General features: G+C 41.6%; 4 protein-coding genes across 4 annotated transcripts in view; all 4 read left to right on the top strand.

Moving 5' to 3' along the window:
- The window catches only part of LOC115144710 (DENN domain-containing protein 5B-like), a 40,640-nt gene extending 38,110 nt beyond the window's left edge, over window positions 1–2,530 (top strand). Inside the window, 1 exon segment of the mRNA XM_029685738.2 lies at window positions 1,198–2,530. Within this exon segment, the coding sequence (XP_029541598.2) occupies window positions 1,198–1,381 (184 nt within the window). The 3' untranslated portion in view covers window positions 1,382–2,530.
- A 1,142-nt stretch (window positions 2,531–3,672) lies between these two features.
- On the top strand, window positions 3,673–15,083 carry LOC115144736 (SIN3-HDAC complex-associated factor-like). The gene is made up of 6 exons (XM_029685780.2): window positions 3,673–3,821; window positions 5,826–5,953; window positions 6,317–6,416; window positions 6,573–6,696; window positions 7,246–7,396; window positions 11,824–15,083. Exons 2-6 carry the CDS (start codon window positions 5,826–5,828, stop codon window positions 12,104–12,106), a joined length of 786 nt encoding a protein of 261 aa, XP_029541640.1. The 5' UTR covers window positions 3,673–3,821; the 3' UTR covers window positions 12,107–15,083.
- A 260-nt stretch (window positions 15,084–15,343) lies between these two features.
- On the top strand, window positions 15,344–21,669 carry LOC115144741 (kxDL motif-containing protein 1-like). Its single transcript, XM_029685784.2, has 5 exons — window positions 15,344–15,574; window positions 15,985–16,092; window positions 16,736–16,888; window positions 18,580–18,626; window positions 19,250–21,669. Exons 2-5 carry the CDS (start codon window positions 15,998–16,000, stop codon window positions 19,516–19,518), a joined length of 564 nt encoding a protein of 187 aa, XP_029541644.1. The 5' UTR covers window positions 15,344–15,574; window positions 15,985–15,997; the 3' UTR covers window positions 19,519–21,669.
- Window positions 21,670–23,218: 1,549 nt separating this feature from the next.
- On the top strand, window positions 23,219–25,444 carry LOC115144728 (zinc finger protein 135-like). The gene is made up of 2 exons (XM_029685769.2): window positions 23,219–23,822; window positions 23,932–25,444. The coding sequence occupies exons 1-2, from the start codon at window positions 23,639–23,641 to the stop codon at window positions 24,999–25,001; spliced, it is 1,254 nt and encodes a 417-aa protein (XP_029541629.1). The 5' UTR covers window positions 23,219–23,638; the 3' UTR covers window positions 25,002–25,444.
- The last annotated feature ends 928 nt before the right edge of the window (window positions 25,445–26,372 follow it).

Here is a 26,372-nt window from a genome sequence, read left to right as displayed (position 1 = left end):
TTTTGTTAATGAAATTCACTGATGAGGATGGTCCTCCCCTTCCACCTCTGAGGAGCCTCCAGTGTAATGTAGGATACATAGCTGGCTGAATAACTGGGTAATGCCTTGTTCAGGCTGGTACCTACCTGGTAGTTAACTAAGAAACTATGTGGAAACAAGATACCTTCTGGTACCTACGTCCCAAGAATTCAACACAATTGCTAAACAACCTGTTACCAAATGGTAAATATTGACATTCGTGTCAATGAATTTCAAGGAAACTGAAATGCAATAACTATGCAATTATTAGGCAATTGTTTTTAATAAGTAATAATTTCTAAGTAACGGGCTGTAAACTCAAACGTAATTAATAATAGTTTTATATAAAATTCATCTGGTTTGTTAATGGGTGTATAAGGTCTAAACTTGATACATTTTCCTCATTCCATTTCATGCATTTGAGGCCTAATGAAAGGCGCTATATAATTAAGCAATAAGGACTGAGGGAGTGTGGTATATGGCCAACGCAGAGTTGAATGGGGCATGCGCAACGCAGAGTCCCTGGACACAGCCCTTAGCCGTAGTATATTGGCCATATACCACAAACCCCAGAGGTACCTTATTGCTATTATAAACTGGTTACGAACGTAATTAGAGCAGTAAAAATAAATGTTTTGTCATAACCGTGGTATACGGTTTGATATACCACAGCTGTCAGCCAATCAGCATTCAGTGCTCTTACCACCCAATTTATAAATGCAATTAATTCATTAAAACAAACTAAAAACAACACTTGATTTGAAGTAAGTGGTCTGAGGTGCTTTGGTACACCTTGGAGCTTGCTTTTGAAAACGTGGCTTTATTACGATCTAGTCTTCTATATATTGCTTCTATATTTTCCTGAGACAGACTACCTACCTAGCTAGCTAGATAGAAACTGACCACTACTGGAAGAATCATCAAATTAAACCCACAAAGAATGTGCTGACTCAATTGCTTTTGTTGAATTTAAAATAAAATGCAAACTTGCATCTATGAGAACCTAGTCAACAGCTCCAGGTTCAAGTTGGTTTCCGAGCCCCAATTCCAGACCTTAACCATTATAGCATAAATGCAAATCACTTTTGTTCTATACAATGCATTTCTGCTTGAGTGTTGCTCCCTCCTGAACAGACCTGTGGAGAAAAGGATTTGACCTTTAACCCTGTGTGTTGGCAGGGACCGGCTGCTGCCCCAGTGGCTCCACCTATTGGCCGAGTGCCACCTGACGGCTGTTCAATACGAGAAGTCAGCGCTTGTCCGGGATTGTGCCGCCGTCCACACTCTCTCCCGTGTCCTCCACACCCTCCACGAGTTCCCCATCGCCCTGGAGACCGCCCTGGTCAAGGGGGTGGACCTCTAACCCCACCGCCGCTGAGGACATTGAAATGGTGTTTTAACCCCTATCCACAGACTGTGCAACACACACAGGGTGGCTGGGCCTCAATAGTGTCGTGACTGCCTCTCCATGTGTCCTCTCCTTCAGTTCCACACCGATCATGACCGGTGTAAGTAAGAAGTGTTACACAAGCCCATCATTGGGTCATCACTTCAATCCTGTCAGATCTAGTGAGGGAGAGGACACGAGGACAGGAAGTCACTTTAGACAATTGAGATGCAGCCAGCAGAGCCTGCCTGGTCAGAACTGGACAGCTGAACTCTCACGACAAGAGAGGAAGTGACCATGGGAGACCTTTTTGGGGTGCAAGTATATGAGGGGATGGAACACCGAAGACAAGCCACTGACCTGGCAGCTTCTGCAGGCCTATTGCCTCATTCGCTGATGCATATGTCATATCCATTGAAGTCACACTGACCATACATACATACATACATACATACATACATACATGGGTGCAACTTTCATTTTCATCCCCTCAAGTTTTATTATTGGAATGTGATACAAGCGAGTTGGCTGTTTGGAGTGTTTATCTGAATGGATAAATATATATATATATATAATAACTGTTGCCCTCACTTCTAAAACGAAAGTTGCGCCCCTACGTACGTACAGGAAACGGTGTTGCGTTTCTTATTTTCCTCATTTACACTGTGATCGGTCTCTTGGAGTGAAGCGGAGTGATTCCCTTAACCAACCAGCTTTGATGTCTCAGCTCACACTGTGAAGGGCAAGGGGGAAAAAAAAGAGTTGTGATGAACTTTGACTCCACCTACCTGTCCTGCCCCTACTTAACCCAAGTCGTATTGCTGTTATGCTTGCCCTTAGCATATAAACCTGACATGCATTGCCATATCAGGGGTGTATTCACTATGAACCAAACCGCTCGAAACGAGGAGGGACTAAACTGAACGCTCGTTATGTTTTGCAACGGTTCGCACCAGTGTGCCCTAATGAATACACCCAATGTTTTTCCTTTCTCTCAGTGATTCAGTCAGTCTCTAGCTACAGTTATTCTGCTGCCCGATTGTCTGCTGTATTATTATGGTATGGACATTGTGAATGGATTATTTCTCATCTAAAAAATAATGGAGATTAAAGATAGTTACTCTGCTCAAACTGGTGTATATTTTTGTTCGCCAACACTAGCCTGAATGAACCATCATAAATGCTTAATAAACTATAAATGTTATAAAATGCTTAATGTAATGCTTAAAAATACTTTATTAATAGTTTATGAATGCCTTTCATGAAAGTTGATGTAAAAACTATCTTTAAATTGTCTGTGCAGCAGTTGCCTGGTCCTGTACATCAGAGGTTTTATTTGACTGACTGAAGCCCAAGAACTCTTCTCAATGTTCCCTAACTCGGCCCTGTTTCTATAGACTTTTTGACTCCTCCTACAGGATCATTCTGGCTTTGCTGACAAAAATATAGAAAATATTGGTTTGAAATATTGAAAATGGTCTTTTGGTCAATTAAAATGTTAAGTTTTTTTTATACTGTGACTATTTGAACGTTGCTTTGTAAGAAGTTGTCCTTCAGTCATACAATGTTACCATAGACTTCAATTGGGAGGGGGTTCTCTCATCTGTCTTAAGTTTCTGTTGACAGAATTGCATTTTGTTTTCTAAATTGCTTATTTAATTGTAATTGCTTGGTCAAAACATTGAGGTTTTTCTTCAAAAACGAGCTTGATATTATATTGATATTACATGTGGCTTTTTTGTTGATAAGATGGAAATGTCATCTGCACTATTCTTGTCAAACCCGCAATGATGACGGCTCTAGCTTATTATTATTTGAAAACTGATATTAGGCTAAGTACTAATCTATTATTTTCAATATTAATGAATTGTGTTAAAGATTAAAGTCTCTGCTAAGATATAAAACTGACTTTTTGTTTTGTCTGGTGACATGATTCATGCAATGGTTGGTAATGTTGTTTTTTAAATCATGTTTGTTTGGGCATACATTAGGCCTAGTTAGCCTTTACGGTCACAAAATGGCTTTAACTTTGACCATCATAATTGCACAAGCCATCTGGCATTCCATAGTAAAACGATTGGCTCCGCCTCTTTGCTTACGTTCTCCAAAGTGCCATAGCAACGAGAGACGAGCCCCCTCTTCCCGCGCAATGTTCCCATCCTTATAAGGCCAACAGACCGCAGACGCACTGATACGTCAGCCATGTATGCAAATTAGGTTGATTGAAGAAAATCAGAAAATGGAGGCGTTGATGGAGCGCACGCGCAGTGAGTCCACAACTACACAGTCCCAGACACAGCCAGCGAGACGTCAACAACAGAGAGCTGGTTGCTGGTGAATTGTGAGAGTAATTACATTGTAACGACTCGTGTTCAAGGTTATTACTTTGTATCACCTACGTTCGATTTGCATCAAGGTAAGAATTGTGTTGGCTATTGTTCAAGAAGCTACTCAAACTGCAAGCTTTTGGTGTCTGTTTGCTTGGCTATTGTAGGCTATGATTCAAAACAAGTAAGCTCGAGTTGTTGTCCACTTGAGGGAGAACAATTAACATTGATGTCACCGTTAGAATTAAGCATGTATAAGCCTACCATATGCCTACTATGTTACCACTTTTTTTATAGGCTAGTTTAAATTGAAATAATAATTGGTGATACGATTGCAACCATGTTTAATGCAGATTTGGCCCTAAACGCATTGTATCCCCTTGATTGTTTAGCTCTATGCCTTGTACATTATTGTATGGTGTATTGATGATGAATTCGTTTTAATTGTGGTTTTTGTATAGGTGTATTCATAGCTTCTAACTCCATTTTTAAGTTTGCAATGCTGAAATATGCATGTTCCGTTTCTGATTAATGACTGCATAGTATACTGATGCAACTAATGCCCAAGTTCGAGCTCCCATCACGCCCACCCGAGATGAGTTTATACGCGATTACTCCGTGTGTCAACACATTCATGGATGCATCTATCACGACAAAACAAGTAGTAGCCTAACCAAATGATGGCAAGGTTAAACCACAATTCAATAACATTGACATTGAAGTACGTTGTCACTGTTAAAAACCGAATCGTTGAACTTGGTGCGTGTTTGGAGGTGCACTGGCCAGTGACGCGGCATCGCTTAAATAACAAAGGGTAAAGATCACATTACAAGACTGTTCCGATGTATGATTGTATCGTTTTGGAGGGGAATATGTCCGTTTTCTGAAATAAGTTTGATAATGCGGTTGTGTCATCGACAATCGAGTTTATGGACTGGTAGACGACCGACGACGGGTTGAAAGGTTCCGTTTAAAATGGGTGCGCATGAGGCTGCTCGTGTGCCATGCTTCCTGGCGAAAGTGGGCGGTGAACGTATCGATTTACAGTACTCTTTCCTCGGTGGAAAGGTTCTTTTTTTTTATCATGACCGAAGAGTTTTTAGTTTTTAAACAGTCAGTTTGAATGATTAACGATGTTAAGTCAGTTTTACAACTTTAAAATTCGAAATATTTCGCACATGATAGCGCATCACACACCCCGCCCTCATCCCCCCTTCCCCACCTTTGAAGTGTGTTGCCATGTAGAGTTACCGCACACAGGCCTACTGTATTATCCTGCTACTGTCTGTGGTCGTACCACTGCATTGTCAAGAGACCCGAAGGACTGCCGCTTCGATGGCAAAACAAGTAGCATGGGGGGCGCGGCTCACGGTTTTGCCGCATGATTATTTTGAAGGCCTCGGTGTGCTTAGTGATGGGGTTTGCATGGCAACACAAGATAAAATCTACTTTAAATGTCGATTAGAATTAAACCATACCCCCATTTTTATTTTATTATTTACATTATTTTAAACAATTTATTGCACCACAAGGTATTCACACAAGCAGGTCTCATCACATTAGCCTCTTTCATTCACTGGTCAGGCGGGTCTGTCCTTTAGCATCAAAACCAGAGTTTACAGGTTTGCCCTAGCTTACAACATACCATATTTTTCCATATGGGTGCGGGAGCTATGCAAATCTCAGAGGGCGATAAGAGCGCGGCGGCAGGGGGACGTGTCTGACGTGCAGACAGCTGACCTATATTCAGTCCCATTTGGGTCAGAGTATGGCGCTCACTTTCATCTAGCGCGCTTAATTTCGCGAACCGTCTAAAAAATATTGAATGTCAGCTATATCAACCATCTCCATATAGAAACACATTGAAATGTTAGCTTGTTGTTCCGCTGTTTGGTACACAAGCTGAATATTTTGCATAACGTTTGAATAAGCCATTAATAGGGAGAATATATATAACCTCAAAATGTAACAGGCATGTGGCTAACCATCGTCTGGTATAGGCCAATCCTTCTCATTATGATTATTGCATATATATATTTTTTTTCATTTTAATAAACTGCAAATTGCCTTTGCTGTTTTGTTTTCGATAACAGATGTTTGGCTTTCACAAGCCGAAGATGTACCGGAGTTTAGACGGCTGTTGCATCTGCCGCGCCAAGTCCTCCAGCTCGCGCTTCACGGATAGCAAGCGGTACGAGAAGGACTTCACGAGCTGTTTCGGGTAAGCAAGAATTTCTGACAATTACCGCGGCTTTATAGTCTATTTCCAAGTTGTAAAAATAGAATGACTGTAGTCTGCTGCAGGCATTGTACAAAATATAGTCAATGAAATGTCACATTCAGTTCTGTTTCCATTGCGTATGCAGGAAACGGGTATAGTAGTTATGCATCCCAAGCACACACACTCACAATTACAAAAGTGTCTCTTTGAGTTGACAACTACATGTGAATTCATCTAAAATGGTTTGAATAAAAATAAAATACGTCCTGGTAACCAAAATGTAATGACATTAGGAACCATAATATTGACATTGTTCACATTGTCCTGCTTAACCCATATTTCACATGTTTTCCCCTCATGTAGATTGTGTGAAACTCGGTCTGGTGAAATCTGCAATGCCTGTGTACTCCTTGTGAAACGATGGAAGAAACTCCCAGTGGGGTCTAAGAAAAGCTGGAATCATGTAAGCTCCACATCTTGATCTCCTCTTCACCACTCACCTGTCTGTTGAAAATGGTTATGAATAACACCAAAAAGAGAGGAGCTCCTCTCCTCCCATCTCCTTTTCTTTCTTATCCCCCTCTCTACTCTTCTTCTCTCCCCTCCTCTCTTATCTTAGGTGGTTGATGCCCGAGGAGGCCCCAGCCTGAAGATGTCTTCCAGGCCAAAGAAGCTGAAGTCCCTCTCCAAGAGAGCCAGGCCAAGAGAGATCAGCCGACTGCAGAAAGAGCTGAAGAGAAACAGTAAGTCCTGTTCACAATGCAACCATAAACATAATGGGGTTTGACCACTTCAGTAATAGATCAATGTAACCATAAGGACCCAATCACAGTGCTTTTCAGGTGTTGAGGCACTGAGGCAGGTGACATTTTTTCATTTCACAAGTATCCTTGTATTGTAGCCTAACTGCATGTAGCCTAGCGGTTAGAGCATTGGGCCAGTAACCAAAAGGTTGCTAGTTCGACTCCCTGAGCCTACAAGGCAATTAACCCTAATTGCTCCAGTGTCGCCATTGATAATGACTGGCCGTGGTCCCACTTTTTGAGGGTGTCTCAGGGGGAGTTGGGATATGCAAAATAGCACATTTTCAATTCACGCATGCATATAATTAGGTGGGTGCTTATAACGCTTGTATAAGACAAATATAAGCACCCACCTAATTATTATGTAAATATTCTGGCGGATTAGATGTTTCAAATTTTGTGTGACATTCCCACTCTGAACATACCCCTGCTGCATTCTACCAAATAATGTACACTACAGTATAGCTTACTTCATCTATGGCTCTCCAGACTCTGATGCCCACAGCACCACGTCCAGTGCCTCGCCGGCCCAGTCTCCCAGCTACAGCAACCCCTCAGACGAGGGCACTGACACAGAACTCTCCCCTGGCTCCAGCCGTTCCCCTGTCTTCTCCTTCCTGGACCTCACTTACTGGAAGAGGTAAGGCTGGAGGTTCTTCCCAGTAAACTACATGAACAGAAATATAAACCCAACATGCAAAGTGTTGATCCCATGTTTCATAAGCTGAAATAAAAGATCCCATAAATGTTCCATACGCACAAAAAGCTTATTTCTCTCAAATTTTGTGTAGTATTTTGTTTATGTAACAGTATAGACTTTACGTCCGTCGGCTCGCCCCGACCTGGGCGCGAACCAGGGACGCTCTGCACACATCAACAGTCACCCTCGAAGCATCGTTACCTATCGCTCCGCAAAAGCCTTACAGAGGGGAACCACTACTTCAAGGTCTCAGAGCAAGTGACGTCACCGATTGAAACGCCACTAGCGCGCACCACCGCTAACTAGCTAGCCATTTCACATCGGCTACACTCATCCTCCTTTTGACCACCTCCTCTTTCCGCAGCAACCAGTGATCCGGGTCAACAGCATCAATGTAACAGTATAGACTTTACGTCCGTCCTCCGCCCTGACCTGGGCGCGAACCAGGGACGCTCTGCACACGTCAACAGTCACCCTCAAAGCATCGTTACTAATCGCTCCACAAAAGCCGCGGCTCTTGCAGAGCAAGGGGAACCACTACTTCAAGGTCTCAGAGCAAGTGACGTCACCGATTGAAACGCCACTAGCGCACACCACCGCTAACTAGCTAGCCATTGCACATCGGCTACATTTATATCCCTGTTAGTGAGCATTTCTGCTTTGTCGAGATGATAATCCATCCACCTGACAGGTGTGGCATATCAAGAAGCTGATTAAACAGCATGGTCATCACATATGTGCACCTTGTCCTGGGGACAATAAAAGGCCACTCTAAAATGTGCAGTTTTGTCACACAACACAGTGCCACAGATGTCTCAAGTTTTGAGGGAGCGTGCAATTGGCATGCTGACTGCAGGAATATTCACCAAAGCTGTTGCCAGAGAATTGAATGTTCATTTCTCAACCATAAACCGCTTCCAACGTCGTTTTAGAGAATTTGTAAGTATGTCCAACCGGCCTCACAACCGCAGACCATGTGTATGGAGTCGTGTGGGTGAGAGGTTTGCTGATGTCAACATTGTGAACAGAGTGCGCCATGGTGGCAATGGAGTTGTGGTATGGGCAGGCACAAGCTACGGACAAAGTAAACAATTGCAATTTATCAATGGAAATTTGAATGCACAGAGATACCACCACAAGATCCTGAGGCCCATTGTCGTGCTATTCATCAGCCGCCATCACCTCATGTTTCCGAATGATAATGCACGACCCCATGACGTAAGGATCTGTACACAATTCGTGGAAGCTGAAAATGTCCCAGTTCTTCAATGGCCTGCATATTCACCAGTCACCCATTGAGCATGTTTGAAATGCTCTGGATTGACGTGTACGACAGCATGTTCCTCTTCTTGCCAATATACAGCATCATTAAACAGCCTTTGAAGAGGAGTGAGACAACATTGCACAGGTCACAATCAAAAGCCTGATCAATTATATGCGAAGGAAATGTCACGCTGCATGAGGCAAATGGTGGTCATACCAGATACGGACTGGTTTTCTGATCCATGACGTACTGTTTTTTAAGGAATCTGACCAACAGATGCATATCTGTATCCCCAGTCATGTGAAATCCATAGATTAGGGCCTAATGAATTTATTTCATTTTAATGTTTTCCTTATACAGTGGGGCAAAAAAGTATTTAGTCAGCCACCAATTGTGCAAGTTCTCCCACTTAAAAAAATGAGGCCTGTAATTTTCATCATAGGTACACTTCAAATATGACAGACAAAATGAGAAAAAAAATCCAGAAAATCACATTGTAGGATTTTTTATGAATTTATTTGCAAATTATGGTGGAAAATAAGTATTTGGTCACCTACAAACAAGCAAGATTTCTGGCTCTCACAGACCTGTAACTTCTTCTTTAAGAGGCTCCTCTGTCCTCCACTCGTTACCTGTATTAATGGCACCTGTTTGAACTTGTTATCAGTATAAAAGACATCTGTCCACAACCTCAAACAGCCACACTCCAAACTCCACTATGGCCAAGACCAAAGAGCTGTCAAAGGACACCAGAAACAAAATTGTAGACCTGCACCAGGCTGGGAAGACTGAATCTGCAATAGGTAAGCAGCTTGGTTTGAAGAAATCAACAGTGGGAGCAATTATTAGGAAATGGAAGACATACAAGACCACTGATAATCTCCCTCGATCTGGGGCTCCACGCAAGATCTCACCCCGTGGGGTCAAAATGATCACAAGAACGGTGAGCAAAAATCCCAGAACCACACGGGGGGACCTAGTGAATGACCTGCAGAGAGCTGGGACCAAAGTAACAAAGCCTACCATCAGCAAGGGCATTGAAGATGAAACGTGGCTGGGTCTTTCAGCATGACAATGATCCCAAACACACCGCCCGGGCAACGAAGGAGTGGCTTCGTAAGAAGCATTTCAAGGTCCTGGAGTGGCCTAGCCAGTCTCCAGATCTCAACCCCATAGAAAATCTTTGGAGGGAGTTGAAAGTCCGTGTTGTCTAGCAACAGCCCCAAAACATCACTGCTCTAGAGGAGATCAACATAGAGGAATGGGCCAAGATATCAGCAACAATGTGTGAAAACCTTGTGAAGACTTACAGAAAACGTTTGACCTCTGTCATTGCCAACAAAGGGTATATAACAAAGTATTGAGAGAAACTTTTGTTGACCAAATACTTATTTTCCACCATAATTTGCAAATAAATTCATAAAAAATCCTACAATGTGATTTTCTGGATTTTTTTTTCTCATTTTGTCTGTCATCGTTGAAGTGTACCTATGATGAAAATTACAGGCCTCATATTTTTAAGTGGGAGAACTTGCACAACTGGTGGCTGACTAAATACTTTTTTGCCCCACTGTATGAACTGCAACTCATTAAATCTTTGAAATTGTTGCATGTTGCGTTTTATGTTTTTGTTCACTATACATGCCCTGATAGACAGTATGGGCCAGTTTCCCGGGACACAGTTTAAACCTTGTCCAGGACTGAAAATATCCATTGAAGGTGCAATCGACCCCTTTCCAGTACACGCCTCACTGACGTCACTCACAGATGTGCGCGACTCTTGGCTTCAGTAAGAAAGCCATCTGCGCATTTTCAACAACCTAGATTTAAATTTTTATTACTTCCGAACAAATTCACTTTTTTAGGTTCTCATACGCTAGAATGATGTTTTGATTCTTGATTGAACAGTCGCTAAGATTATATTTGGTTGTGAACTTAGCAAAATAACTATTTTGGATGCAGCAGTTGTTGGCTAGAATGCTAACGCTTATTGACATAGGCTGTTACAAAAGCTAGCCAAAGACCCGTATACTGGTTGAAGTTGAACTATTTGTTTAAGTATAATGCAGTTTATTTGCGATGATGACACAAACATTATATTAAGCAGGACATTCATACGAGCCTTAAAAATCCAATTATAATCCAAAAGTAGAGTGAAATTTACTCATAAGCAACATGTAAATATAGGCTTTTTTTGTGCTGGCATTCTATAACAACTCCCCCGTGCTCTACCACCAACTTGTGCGCATCGCCCTTGTGCGGCAATGTTTGGAAACACAGAATCGGGTATATGAAGTCGAGGCTTAATCTGGGTCTGGGGAAAAACATCCCTTTCTGTCCTGCACACTCTGAGATGTAGAATGTTCATGACTGCCTTGTCCAAACGTTTAATTTAATACCTTTTCCCTACTTAAAATATGTATATATTTTTTGTTCTGGTAGATTGTCTGTACTTATTTAGTCAGTGTTTGTATTGATTTAGTACGGAACAAATGTGGGAAGTCTTCTGATCCATATGCAGCCTCCCATATCCATGGTCACAAGTGTTTTTGAAGTGGATTTATTCCTCTGAGAACAATGATAGTGAGGATGATAAACAGGAAGAATGTGTCCGTAAGTTGTATCTGAGTGACTGTAACTTGTTTCCTGTGTCCCCCATGTCTGATAACACTCATACAGTTTCATACAGTCTTCAGTCGATAAGGTGGTACATCATTAATTCATTATCCTTTATGGCCTGTATGTGTGTGGCCACTCTTTCCCAGTTTATTTAAAAACAATCAACTTCACACAATGCAGTGGTGTGTGTGTGCTGTGAGCTCATGAGCCTCCTAACAGAACACTGCATCTGTATTCTCCAGCCTGGAAGCTTCCTTGTTCATTTTCACCAGATGCGCATCCTCACCACTGCTCTGGTAGTTAGATAAAAGAGAGGAAAGAATGAATGAAAGAGAAAGCAAGAGAAAGAAAGAAAGATGAGCCATCAAAGGAGGATTTCTTTTGTATTTTATATGTGCACATGCTTAGTGTCTGTAACAATAATTGTCTGTATCTCGAATGGTTATCACAGGAATAATCCCATGCCCCTTTGCTCCTCCTCTAGGCAGAGGGTGTGTTGTGGGATCATCTACAAGGGCCGGTTTGGGGAGGTGCTCATCGACCCCCACCTCTTCAAGCCCTGCTGCCGCAAGAAACAACAACGGCAGCGGCAGGAGCTGGAGGAGGAGGAGGAGGAGGAAGGGTACGAGGAAGAAGAGGTGGAGGTGGTAGAAGTGACGGAGGAGGAAGAGGAGGTGAAGAGGTCAAACAGCCAGAAGAGCTTAGAGACTCCTCAGCTACAGGTCACCATGACAACACCTCAGACCGTTGAGGAGGGAGACTGGTGACGCTGCACCACAGTGTATGCATCTTTGAGGAAGCCTTGGTAGTGCTTCTGGTTTACAAGCGCTTATAAAAATGAGTTAGGTCTGATTTCCTTCAGTCAATGAGCAGCTGAAACCCATTTGACTTTTTTTTTTCAGTAATTTTGTTAGTTTGGTAACTTGTGGACTGACTAAACCATCAGGTCTTGTACTTGGTATTCTCCTTGTCCTGGGTTCATGTTCGTTAGGCCGGGCATGCAACGGAAAATGAGCTTTTCTTATTGGGCAAGTCATGTAGTACCTACGTGTTGCAAATGTTCGAACACCTTTCTTGGTGTGTTTTTCTCCTTGACATGAAATGCTGTAGCTCTGACTGATCACCAGCATACCTTTTACAGGTTACAGTCGTACAGTAGCACTTGTATTATACTGAAACACATTTGCATTTATACCATTTTTTTAATTGATTCTTTATATGGGCCTGTATATATTTATATATCGGCCTCGGTTGATTCACAGCACCAACAGTCAATACACCACCAACAGCCAATACACCAGCCTTAATTTAGTGAGGGAAGGCAGCGCCAGTGTTTAGTCAGTGTTGGTACTAAGGGATGATATTAAAGGGACATTTCAAAAAGGTTCAACTTGACATTTATTATCTCCAGCATCACCCCAACATCAACATGTTTAGAAACGGCAGGTGTCTATGTTTTGTAGTCTAAAGGACGCACACCATCTGGATTCCGGATGAAAAACATTTAACATCGTGAATCTTTTTAAAAACAATTATGAGCAGGCAAAGGTTAGGAAACTAACTACCTGATCATGTCAAAAGTGTTTCTGGATTAAATCAGAAACACTTTTCTTCCTCTATCTTTATAACTACACAACATTGAAGTGTGATTTTTTTTTTCACATTTGTTGAGGTGGCGCTGGAGATGATGAATATGAAGTTGAAAATTGTGAAATGTCCCTTTTGAGACATAATAGTTAGTGCAAGTTTGAGTTTTCTCCTGCTTATTATATGTTAATGGAGGCCTTAGGCTTTCAAAATGAAGAGAAGCAACACATTAGTGAGTTTTGCATGAATGCCGAAGAAAATAACCCCTCTCATCCAAAATATCTGTAGATCAGATGCATACGTCTAATAAGCTATTGCATGGCCTTAAAAGCATAACTACAATTTTTGTGGAAGTCTTATTCGTATTTTCCAGACATAATGCCCCGAAGCCACAAAGTATTGTTTTATTTAAAAGGGGGAACAAATTCGCAAAATTGTCTCATCTGCTGTATTATACACCAGCAAATACAATCGTGACCAGTTCAGATCATGACCTATTCCTTCTAGAGTTCTAGAGCGTGGTAAACTTTTATACTAGAGTTTTTCTTACTGTCAGTAAGGGGACAGGATGATGTAATTAACACACACACACACACGTTTTGTTCTTCTATCCTCGTGGGGACCTAACATTTATTTCCATTCCAAATCCAATCCTTAACCCTTACCGTAACCCTAAACCTAACCACTAATCCCTTACCATAACTCTAATTGTAACCCTAAACCTAACCCCTGAATTTAAAATAGCCTTTGTCTTCATGGGGATGTGGGAAATGTCCCCACGATGGAGAATTTCCATTCATTTACTATCCTTTTGGGGGTTTTCAATCCCCACAAGTATAGAAGAACCAACTCACACACATACATACATACACACAAACAGTATCTACTGCAACAACCTAGACCTACAATGTAATGTATACCATTTAGCAGACACTTTTATCCAAAACGACTTAGTAATGCATGCATTTCATGTATGGGTGGCCTCAGAAATCAAACCCTCTAAGTGTTCTCTCTCCACATGAGCACAACATTCTAAATCTGCACCCCTGTTGTCAATAAGTGTATTGTTTTTGTTGATTGTTTTGAGGAAACGGTTTGCGTATTAGTGTTTTATTTTTTTATTTTTTTTGCAGGACTTCCACATAATTTAAACCACATTGCCTCTTGTGGTGCTGCAGGTGTTTCAGATTTAAATGGATGGCCTACTTGTGATACATACAGTATATCAATGCTATTGATCTTTATTTAATCATTTTATACTTTTGAGGACTTATGTTCTGAACTTAGGATTCCTCATTCCTTGGTTAGTTAAGCAACCACAATATACTAGCATACATCAAACAACCAAAGCACAATTAAATTCATTCAATTTGAAATGCAAAACTGATCATTTCAATGTATTTTGTAGGCTATTAGTGGCATTAAAAGGACACTAAAATCTGTTTGTTTTAATGAGCCATAACATAGGGAGGATTGTATGTATGTGTACATATTTAAATGGAGGGTGACGGCTTTCTAGTTCAGTTTTTGTTATTTATTTCATATTTATTTGTATTACAGCATTTTCCCCATATTACTGTATTCTGGTTTCTCACTGTAATAACTTAAAGATGTTACATTCAAAGTTTGTTAGTTCTGTCATATGATTATCTTTAATGTAGCTCTTAAACGAGCAGTGTTCTAGTCAGAAATTCACAATTTATAACAGTATTTGTGAAATATTGGGATCAATACTTGTATTTTTTTTTTAAATCTACATTATCGTGTAGTAATTTATTATGTTATAAACAAACATTTGATTGGACCTGTACCTCGGTATCAGGTATCCAGCCTGTTGAAATATGAATTTAATTAGATGTATATTACTAAAACTTTACTTTTCTCTCATCTTTTCCCTGTGATGTTGCATATGACCTGAATATAATTTAAGTCGACTTAGCTTTACATTTGTCATTTAGGAGACGCTCTTCACCAGAGCAATTTACAATTGTGCATTTCTTAAAATAGCTTTAGTGCTTTAGCGCTACATGCATGTATTGTTGCTATGCACTTGCATTTATTTACCAAGTTTGCTCTAGACATTTTGTATTTTTATACATGATGATGTACTTTTTTTTTTTTACTAGTCTTTCAATAAAAGTAATTTTGTGAGTTTGAGTCTGGATTTTATGTTTTTGGCATGATTATTATATTCCCAAAAACCTTGTATGCTCCTTTATGCTGTTTCAGGGCTAAATCTAGTCCCACATTCAAGAGAACTATTTTATACGAGTTTCCAAGTCGGATATTTCCGAGTTGTCTTGAACGTGGCATAAACACTTATACTCGCCCAATAGAGGGGAAAAACCCTACATAATTTTAAACAATTCGTAAATTCAACACCACAAATTAGATATTTAAACAAGCTTTAGTTTTCCACCGGAAATGATTGACATGCATTTGCTGTCATGTGATAAACATTTTTCACAGCACTGAAGTGCGGCGTAGCGTTCGGCTTCCCCAAACTAAGAAATGTTTCTCTGCCACAGCCTGCTAAATTGCAGTTAGCTTCAGTTATGGAAGTGACTGACAGTAGCTTAATGTAAACGTGTATATTTCCGTTCAAGCGTTGAAGAAAATTCACGGATATAACGTGTTTGGAACCTGTCGTAAGTGTTATGTTAGCTAACGTAGCTTGTCTATGGTCTGTCTTTCTACTTAGGTAACGTTAGCTAGTATTCTGCCCCAGCTAACGTTTTTTAAATTGATTTTTTAGCAAGTCAGTTAAGAACACATTTACAAAGACAGCCTATGAACAGTGGGTTAACTACCTTGTTCATGGGCAGAACGACAGATTTTTACATGGTTAGCTATCTGGCTAAACAAACATTTATTTCTAGATGACGCCTAATGAGCCTTGCATCTTGCCAATACCCATAGCATTTCTTGACCACAACAGGCTCATTTGTTAGTTATCTTGGTTTATTTGGTGATAAACGCATAGTTAGCTAGCCTAGTTGTTTGACATTCATGTATTAGCACTTGATGGTGTATCATTTATTTTCCAATTGCTTTCCAGTATCACCAGCACCATGGAACCCACAGCCTCTGGAATGTTCTGTAACAGAATGCTCAGTATGGTAAACGCGGAGGATGTCAACGCCATCATCCAAGCCCAAAGGCACATGTGAGTGACAAGTCTGAACTACAGCACAGTCCACATCTGTTGGATTTATTGATATTTCTCACATAGAGGGCAGACTCTGTCTTGATGGGTGGCCTTGCACTCACTGTGATTTGTTAGTCAAATACAACCCAACATTGGTTAGCAGTCAGTGTGGGTAGACTATGGCAAAATAGGCACAGCTTGATACAAATTTAACACCAGGGTAGCCTGGTGGTTAGTGTTGGACTAGTTTTATTTTTTTTTACATTTATTTTACTAGGAAAGTCAGTTAAGAACAAATTCTTAGTTTCAATGACTAGGAACAGTGGGTTAACTACCTGTTCAGGGGCAGAACGACATTTGTACCTTGTCAGCTCGGGGATTTGAACTTGCAACCTTCCGATTAGATAGTCCAACGCTCTAACCACTAGGCTACCCTGCCGCCCCTAAACCGGAAGTAGTAGTAACTGGAAGGTTGCAAGTTCAAACCCCCGAGCGGACAAGGTGCACATCTGTCGTTCTGCCCTTGAACAGGCAGTTAAACCACTGTTCCTAGGCCGTCATTGAAAATAAGAATTTGTTCTTAACTGACTTGCCTAGTTAAATAAAGGTAAATAAAACATTTAAGCCTATTTATCTCGCTCATTATTTGCTCCTCTTCCAGGCTGGACCGCTTTGAGAAGACCAATGAGATGCTAATCAACTTCAACGGGCTGTCCAACGTGCGGCTGCTGCAGATGAATGAACACTTCCTGCTTCACACGCGCACCCTGGTGGAGATGAAGAAAGACTTGGACAGCATCTTTAGGAGAATCAGGTGAAGGACCTGGCCTAATACTAGGCAACCCCCATTGTCTTCCCACAGATGTCCTCATTCTACGTAAGATAATGGACTACCTATAGCCCCGGCCTCTAGCATCACAATTCTCTACAAAAATAACCCAAAGCCTTACCCCCTAAACATTTCTGTAGATCTGAAAAAAGGTTTAGAAATTTTTGCAAACGTATTACAAAAAAAACATTCAAACCCTTTACTCGGTGTAACAGTATAACTTTAGACCGTCCCCTCCCCCATACCCGGGCGCGAACCAGGGACCCTCTGCACACATCAACAACAGTCACCCACGAAGCATCGTTACCCATTGCTCCACAAAAGCTGCGGCCCTTGCAGAGCAAGGGGAACCACTACTTCAAGGTCTCAGAGCAAGTGACGTCACCGATTGAAACGCTATTTAGCGCGCACCGCTAACTAAGCTAGCCGTTTCACATCCGTTACATCAGTACTTTGTTGAAGCACCTTTGGCAGCGATTACAGCCTCAAGTCTTCTTACGCATGAAACTACAAGCTTGGCACACCTGTATTTGGGGAGTTTCTATCCTACACCGTAGGGATGGTGTCAGGTTTCCTCCAGATGTGATGCTTGGCATTCAGGCCAAAGATTTCAATCTTGGTTTCATCAGACTGAGAATATTGTTTCATGGTCAGAGTCCTTTGGGTGCCTTTTGGCAAACTCAAAGCGGGTTGTCATGTGCCTTTAACTGAGGAGTGGCTTCCGTCTGGTCATTACCATAAAGCCCTGATTGGTGGAGTGCTGCAGAGATTGGAGAACCTTCCAGAAGGACAACAATCTTCACTGAGGAACTCTGGCGCTCTGTCAATGATCATTGGGGTCTTGGTCACCTCCCTGACCAAGGCCCTTCTCCCATGATTGCTCAGTTTGGCCAGGCTCTAGGAAGAGTCTCGGTGGTTCCAAACTTCTTCCATTTAAGAATGATGGCAGCCACTGTTCTTGGAGACCTTCAATGCTGCATACATTTTTTGCTACCATTCCCCAGATCTGTGCCTCGGCACAATCCTGTCTCGGAGCCCTACAGACAATTCCTTCGACCTCATGGCTTGGTTTTTCCTCTGACATGCACTGTCAACTGTGGGACCTAATATAGGCAGGTGTGTGCCTTTCCAAATAATTTCCAATCAATAGAATTTACCACAGGTGGACTTCAAGTTGTAGAAACATCTCAAGGATGATCAATGGAAACAGGATGCACCTGTTTCTATTTACTTAGGTAAATAAGGTTTTTCTGTTTTATTTTTTAAATTGCATAAATATCTCACCTGTTTTCGCTTTGTCATTATGGGGTATGTAGATTGGTGAGGGGCAAAAAAAATGTAATCCATTTTAGAATAAGGCTGTAACATAACAAAATGTGGAAAAAGTCAAGGGCTCTGAATCCAAATGCACTGTGCATGAAGTTCCAAGTATAAGGGGCAAGGGGTTGTTTAACAAATCCTTGGCTTATTGGATTATCTATACTCTTAGTGTATTGTAGATTTCCTCTAAGCGAACTTTATACCGACTACGAATGGGAACTTTCAGTCAATCACTCTCCAAGTCCAATTTTTACACTCGCTCATGGGAGTAGTCACACAATTATTGCTCTAACCTTGGTTTCCTTCTGTAATGAGAACATAATCCATTTATTCATGGTTCTATTTTGTCCACGCAGGACGTTAAAGGGCAAGATCGCCAAGCAGTACCCAGAGGCCTTCAGCAGTGAGTTTGACATTTTACAGTCATGACAGCAACATTGGCTGACAAACAAATGGTGTTTACTGAAAATAGTTGCTAATCGTACATTTTTCAGTGTTTTTGTGTTGTGTGTTGTGGGCTTAACAAGATGAGAGAACATTATGTAAACACAGCAATGGAGTGTCTTTTTGCACTTAATTCTACATACTTCTACATACTAAAGAGCCCTATAGTTAGCACTACACATCACACTTTGTCAAGTAACTGAATTCAATGTTTCAATTCAATCTACTTTCATTTATGTATTTTTTTTTCAATTGAACCTTTATTTAACTAGGCAAGTCCGTTAAGTACAAATTCTTATTTACAATGACGGCCTACCAAAAGGCCTCCTACGGGGACAGGGGCTGCGATTAAAAAGAAAGTATAGGACAAAACACACATGGCCAGAGACGCCACAGTAAGTCCTTCTCAGTGCCTCTCTGAGGGTACATCTTGATAGTGTTAAGTTGCATTAATTATTTTCCTTTCCTCTATCTGAAATTATGGGAACGAAATTGGACAGGTGCTGTTTTTTTTTACAATGAGTGTAGATGGAGGCCACTTTAGACTGAGACTCACCCTGAGTCTCTCCCTCTTCCCCATAGACGTCCACGAGTCGCCTATCCTGGAGGAGGACGACGACGAGTTTGATCTCATCCCGCCCAGCGTTGCTGTGACGATCACCACTGCCATGTCGGAGCAGAGCACAGAGTCATGTGACACGAGCCCCGACGTCATTTCCCCAACCGTGAGCCGGTGTTCCGAAGACCTCTCCCAGGAGCAGGCCGACACGCCTACGTCTGACCCAGCCCTGCCTAGCCCTGAGATGGGCGTGCTGAGGGATGAGGGTCCGGACTCGGTGCCTGCAGAGTAGAGCCTTCGTAACCCAGGCCTATGGCTCTACTTAGTACTTGCAGAGTAGAGCCTTCGTAACCCAGACCTAGAGCTCTATTCAGTACCTGCAGAGTAGAGCCTTCGTAACCCAGACCTAGAGCTCTATTCAGTGCCTGCAGAGTAGAGCCTCTGTAACACAGGCCTAGGCCTTGGGTTGGCTCAGTAGCTGTAGATTAGATATTCCTATATACAAAAGTATGTGGACACCCCTTCAAAGTAGTGAATTCGGCTATTTCAGCCCCACCCTTTGCTGACAGGTGTATAAAATCGAGCACACAGCCATGCAATCTCCATAGACAAACAGTGTCAGTAGAATGGCCTTACTGAAGAGCTCAGTGACTTTCAACATGGCACCGTCATAGGATGCCACCTTTCCAAGTCAGTTCATAAAATGTCTGCCCTGCTCGAGCTTTCCCGGTCAATTGTAAGTGCTCTTATTGTGAAGTGGGAACGTCTATGAGCAACAAAGGCTCAGTTACAAAGTGGTAGGCCACACAAGCTTACAGAATGGGACCGCCGAGTGCTGAAGCACGTAGCGCTTAAAAATAGTTGAAACACTCACTACTGAGTTCCAAACTGCCTCTGGAAGCAACGTCGGCACAAGAACTGTTCGTTGGGCACTTCATGAAATGGATTTCCATGGCCGCGCAGCCGCACACAAGCCTAAGATCACCATGCGCAATGCCAAGCGTCGGCTGGAGTGGTGTAAAGGTCGCCACCATTGGTCTCTGGAGCAGGAGAAATGCGTTCTCTGGAGTGATGAATCACGCTTCATATCTTGTAGTCTGACGGAAGAATCTGGGTTTGCCGGATGCCAGGAGAACGCTACCTGCCCCAATGCATAATGCCAACTGTAAAGTTTGATGGAGGAGGAATAATGGTCTGGGGCTGTTTTTCATGGTTCGGGCTAGGCCCCTTAGATCCAGTGAAGGGAAATCTTAACACTACAGCATACAATGACATTCTAGACGATTCTGTGCTTCCGACTTTGTGGCAACAGTTTTGGAAAGGCCCTTTCCTGTTTCAACATGACAATGCCCCCGTGCACAAAGCGAGGTCCATGCTGAAATTATTTGTCAAGATTGGTGTGGAAGAACTTGACTGGCCTGCTCAGAGCCCTGACTTCAACCTCCTCGAACACCTTGGGATGAATTGGAACCCCAACTGCGAGCCAGTTCTAATCGCCAAACATCAATGCTCGACCTCACTAATACTCTTGTGGCTGAATGGAATCAAATTCCCTCAGCAATGTACATCATCTAGTGGAAAGTCTTCTCAGAAGAGTGAATGCTGTTCTTGTAGCAAAGGGAGACCCAACACCATGTTAATGCCCATGATTTTGCGACAAGGTGTCCACATACTTTTGGTAATTTAGTGTAGAAACCCCAAGCTGCAGCAAGAAGGTCAATGTGATTGATTCGCTTTTGAGTGTTGACCCGCTATCTGGCTAGTCAAGTCTGACTGCTGTTCGCCAAGACTCTTATTAGAGTACAATGTACATCCCTTTTGAAGATATGCTTGTCCAGCACTCTCCCCTAAGCATTGAAGAAGATACTTGAATTGGTGGTGTTTTGAACAACTGAATCCTTTACTGCTGACCCAGGAGGACTGCCCCCCAGTTATTCATTGTTTGTGTACACAGGAGAGTCTCTCTCTATCATTATTTGTTTAGCTTGGAAATATTGTACTCCTTTAATGAGGTGGTGAACTCTGGGCATGGGCAAGACTATTGGAAGCCAGCTTTTAATCAATGGTTACAGCCTGCCAAAATATGTTTTTGTTTTTGAGTAATGCATACTTCAAATGTGGTTTACCCTACTGAAACATCACACCGCAAATAGACTTTGTTTTTAAACATGTAACATGTGAGTTGCTCCGTAGAAGAGTTCATTCAGTATTATTATTCTCCATTGTTTCTCAGATATGCTATTTTATTTTGTTGGGATAACTTGAACTCAAGTACTAGGCTACATTGTTAATCTGTAAATGATCTCTCGATTTAAGTGGCTAGCTGAAGCTCTTTAAGTGTTTATCAGTATCAAATCGGGAAAATGTTATGTATTTACTTGAATTGCTGAAGTATATGAATTGGTTTGTTTAACAGTTAAATTATTAAAATATGACAACTCAAGCTTTTGATGTACCTTGACGTACCACTCTGACATGCATCTGGCACTCGAGAATACTAGACTAGCATCTCCAAGCCCATGCTCAGCTATGACTGACATCATTACATGATTTTACAACTAATTCAAATATTACAACTACATTGATATCTTTGAGACAGCATTTCTAACACACAGCTCATTACTATATGCTAAACAAGTTAACACCTTGTGGATTTTCATACAGTAGATGTAACTTTTTTGAGACCAATGCGCATTTGAATCTAATCTTATGGACCTTAGTTTCCACATTCCCACCTGCTCTATTTGTACCTGGGTTTAGCATTTGTGCACCTTGTTGTAAAAAGCTTCCTGAGGACCAAACCAGGCCAGGTGGGTCATCAAAATATATCGTCAAATAATTAAAATGGGTGTAAACTGTACAATGCAGTGTGCTGGGTCTCTTTTCATCTTTTATTGTTCTCCACAGGTCATGCACCAGTTGAACATTCGCCATGACAACCAAAATGAAGACTGCGCAAGAGCTTGAAAGCGTCAATTCATGTCTTCTATTGGGGAATCTCCGATACACATTTTTTTGTTTTGAAACCATCAGAAAGTACAGTAAAAGGAAGTTGAGCTAAATCCAAAATACAATGAGGAAGGAAATGGATCGCCTGTCACTGTTTGACATGAGGCAGGAAAGTGGCATTGAAATTATTTGCCCAGTTGAAGCAAAAATGTGCATATTGCAAAAGGAAAATACAAATTATTTCGGCACTAACTCTGGACCATCCAAAAGATAATACAAGACTTTGGCAAATAAAAGGCTATGGCCCCAAAAGCCAAAAAAAATGACAGATGCATAGGATTTGACCTGTCCCAAAGTCACAGGACTCAAAGGAAACAATGGAAAATTGGTACATAAGCGATGACAGTTGGAAAAGATGTCTTTATTTGAAGGGCAAATTAGTCTAGAACTACTGTTGCGGAGCAACCTGAGAAAGGCAAACCTACAGTTTAAAGATGCATTCCCTGACAGTAAGTCAACCTTTTTTAAGGTGTGAAGAACCAAGGGATTGTGTTGCTAAATTTCTCCCTGCAGTTGAGCATGCTGGGAAATCTGATAATGATGGGTGTGGTTTTGGTGGGACTATTTTACTCTCCACAGAGTAACACTGACACAATCACACTCAACACTGGGGTTATGTTACACCACTGAGTGTTAATTTAACACTTACAGTCTCAATGTAACACCTGAATCCCCACTGAAAAATCAACACTAGGTAACACTGGCCAATTTGTTGTGCTCTGACGGTTTTGCACGATTATGAAACATTGGAGACATTGAAATGTTTGGCAGTTATCTAATCACCAATCCATACAATGTGTTACACATCTAAAGTACTATAAAGGCCAAACAGGTTGAATTTAAGTAAGGCTCTTGTAGTTGATAGCATTATCGCTGAACCATTTTTTAAATACATTTTTTTCAAATGCTCTTAATCTATTGTTAATGATGTACTTTCATTGTTTTGTTTTATTGTTTATGTTTCTCAACGAATCAAGGAGGATGTGTTTTGTCAGTGTAACTCAATTTCAACAGGTTCCACCTCTGATAAGCCAAACCTTTGCCACACTCCACTCCAGCAGGTGGCGATAGAGAAATCTATTTACTCGTTTACGACAAGAGCGCAAATGATTTATTGTCACCGGATGTCTTTGTGGCTGATTCTGCACATGATGATAACGACGGTTTCCCACTAGATATTACAGCCACAAAGGCATCATTGGCTACAAAATGTTATTTTTGGTAATCATTTAAGGAAAGGGTTACACTTAGAATAAGTTTTTAATAACATAAATTGTAGAAATAGCGGAGTTTAGCAACAATTATGACTTTGTGACTGTGTTAATCATTCATCAGCGGTGTTACATTAGTGACGAAAACAACCCAGACGTTAGCTAGCAACTTGCGTTATCTAACAAGTAAAAATGTCTAACATACAGTTGTTGAGGGTGTTTCTCAACGAGAGATTAACATATGCTGCCGAGGAGATATTCGGGGTCGTTGAAAAAACTATAGTAGAGTATCAGGAGGAAGTTGTCCGTCTACAAAGGCTGCTCGACATTGTTCTTCAACCTGAGATAAAGCTACGCAGGGCAGGTGTGTTACTCGGTACGTTTGTCTAACTTACTAAATCATAATGTTATTGGACAAAAGGAGCAATGCCAAAGTGAGTCAGCATTGAGTTAACAGTTTCTTCCTTTCGCTTCTCTTCCTCCAGACCTCTCTCTCTCCGTCTCTGAAGTGGAGGTTCCCCCTGATCAGCTAGAGTGGAACACCAGTCTGAGGCAGGAGGACCCACAGCCCACACAGATCAAAGAGCCTGATCAGCAAGAGTGGAACACCAGTCTGAGGCAGGAGGACCCACAGCCCACACAGATAAAAGAGGAACCGAAGGAAATCGGGACCAGTCGGGACGAAGAACAGCTTCAAGGGCTTGAGGCAGATACCATAGACTCCACTTTCACTCCCGCCTATGTGAAAAGTGACTGTGATGAGTACCCAACTCACCCCTCACATCTCTATCAAACCCAAAAGGAAGAAAACGGAGAGAGAGACACTCTACCCAGTACTACATCTGAACTGATCAAAACACAACTTGACCGAGAGAACTATGTCGAATCAGAACCAACCAGTGTCTCTCAGACATTCTCTGAAGCAAATCCAGACTGTTTTGCAGCTCAGAGTGAAAACAGTAAAAGTGTCAGTGGCATGGAGAAGGGAGGACCTGCGAGAGGTTTTAAGCCAGTCAAATCAAAGAGAAAACATATGGTAAAAGGGCAAAACTCCTGTATCACTACTATGGGCAGCACATCCACACAGTTGTCCCATCTGAAATCACACAGGCAAAGTTTTGCTTCTCCCTGTTGTTGCAAGGTGTGTGGCAAGTTTTTTAATTACATGAGTACATTAATTAGACATGTTAAAACCCATACAGGGGATAAAGATCCTCAATGTGGTGTCTGTGGGAAAAGTATGGAGTCCTCAGAAAGTAAGAAAGATCACCTCCAAACTCACATTGCAGCTAATGTTTCTTGCCATGTTTGTAGTAAATATTTTTCCTGTAACAGTAAACTGACAGAGCACATGAGGATCCACACAGGGGAGAAACCATATCGCTGCTGTGATTGTGGCCAAGGATTCAGCACAAGCGGTGGTCTGAAAAGACACACGCGGAGACACTCGGGAGAACAACTGTATCACCCTGATTGTGGCAAAGGATTCGGCACCAGCGGTGATCTGAAAAAACACACTAGAATTTACACAGGATTATCCATATCGCTGCCCTGATTGTGGCAAAGGATTCCAATAGGTTTTGGCTCCAGCAAATACCTTCTCAGGACACACACGCTGTGAGACATATGAGCTGAGACAGGATGTCGAATCCTGACAGAGAGCTAGCTAACATTACTAGCTAAAGCTAGCTAGCGAGTGTAGCCAATTTATACTCCGCAACTTCTCCCAACTTTTACCACTACGATACTAACACACTTAACATGACGCCCTGGACCAGAGCTACTGACATGTAGCCAGCTAGCTAACGTTAGCCACACATTTGTAACCTATATTAATTAAATTCATATCACACAAATTGGAGGGACCGATACAAATTCATACATAGAAATGTAACGTCATACAAAACGGAGGGACACAAGAAAACGTTTACTATGTTACGGCTGGAGTTCAGACTGCATACCATGAGATGCAAAAATACCATCTCAGACAGGCAGCTTCAGACCGCATAATCTGCAGCTGGATGCTTCTCAAGGATTCAGCATCGCTGGTAATCTGTCAATGCACATGAAGGTTCGCACAGGAGAGAAAATACAAAAGTATTCAGTACTGGCATCAATCTGAAAGTGGACATGAGGACTCACAGAAGCACTATAGGTGCAATGATTGCAGAGTTTTTAAAATGTTTATTATAGAACTCCTACAAAGTTCCATTAACAATGGTCACAAGATGGAGGAAACATGATAATGTGCTGTTTGGGGAAAGTCCTCAGACAGAACATTTAGAGGTGCATTCTAACAGACAGAGAGACACTCTACCCAGGACTACAACTGAAATGATCAAAACACAACCTGACGGAGAGGACTATAGAGAATCTGAACCAACCAGTGCTCTCAGCCATTCTCTGAAGCAAATCCAGACTATTTTGCAGCTCAAGAGTGAAATCAGTGAAAGTGTCAGTGGCATGGAGAATGCAATTAGGTAGATGCTCCTCAGGACAATACTCTTGGATGAATAATATATGACTGAATTACCAGTGGTGTAAAATAACCAAGTTAAATTACTTCAAATGACTATTTAAGGAGTTTTTGGGGGTATCTTTACTTTACTACTTATATTTTTTCAACTTTTACTCCACTACAATCCTTTAAAAAATAATGTGTTTATTATGCCATACATTTTCCCTGACACCCAAAAGCACTCGTTACATTTTGAATGCTTAGCAGGAAAACAAAAGGTTCCTATTCACGCGCTGATCAAAATAGCATCCTTGGTCATCTCTACTGCCTCTGATCTGGTGGACTCACAAAACACAAATTATTTGTTTGTAAATTGTCTGTTTGTTGCAGTGTGAGTGTTGGAGTGTGCCCCTGGCTAACCGCAAATAAAAAATATACAATGGTGCTGTCTGGTTTGCTATATATAAG

The sequence above is a fragment of the Oncorhynchus nerka genome, linkage group LG17 (assembly GCF_034236695.1).
Source record: "Oncorhynchus nerka isolate Pitt River linkage group LG17, Oner_Uvic_2.0, whole genome shotgun sequence".
Classification (NCBI taxonomy): Eukaryota; Metazoa; Chordata; class Actinopteri; order Salmoniformes; family Salmonidae; genus Oncorhynchus; species Oncorhynchus nerka.
Note: the sequence above shows the minus strand (reverse complement) of the source record. Positions and strands in the feature narration are given on the sequence as shown.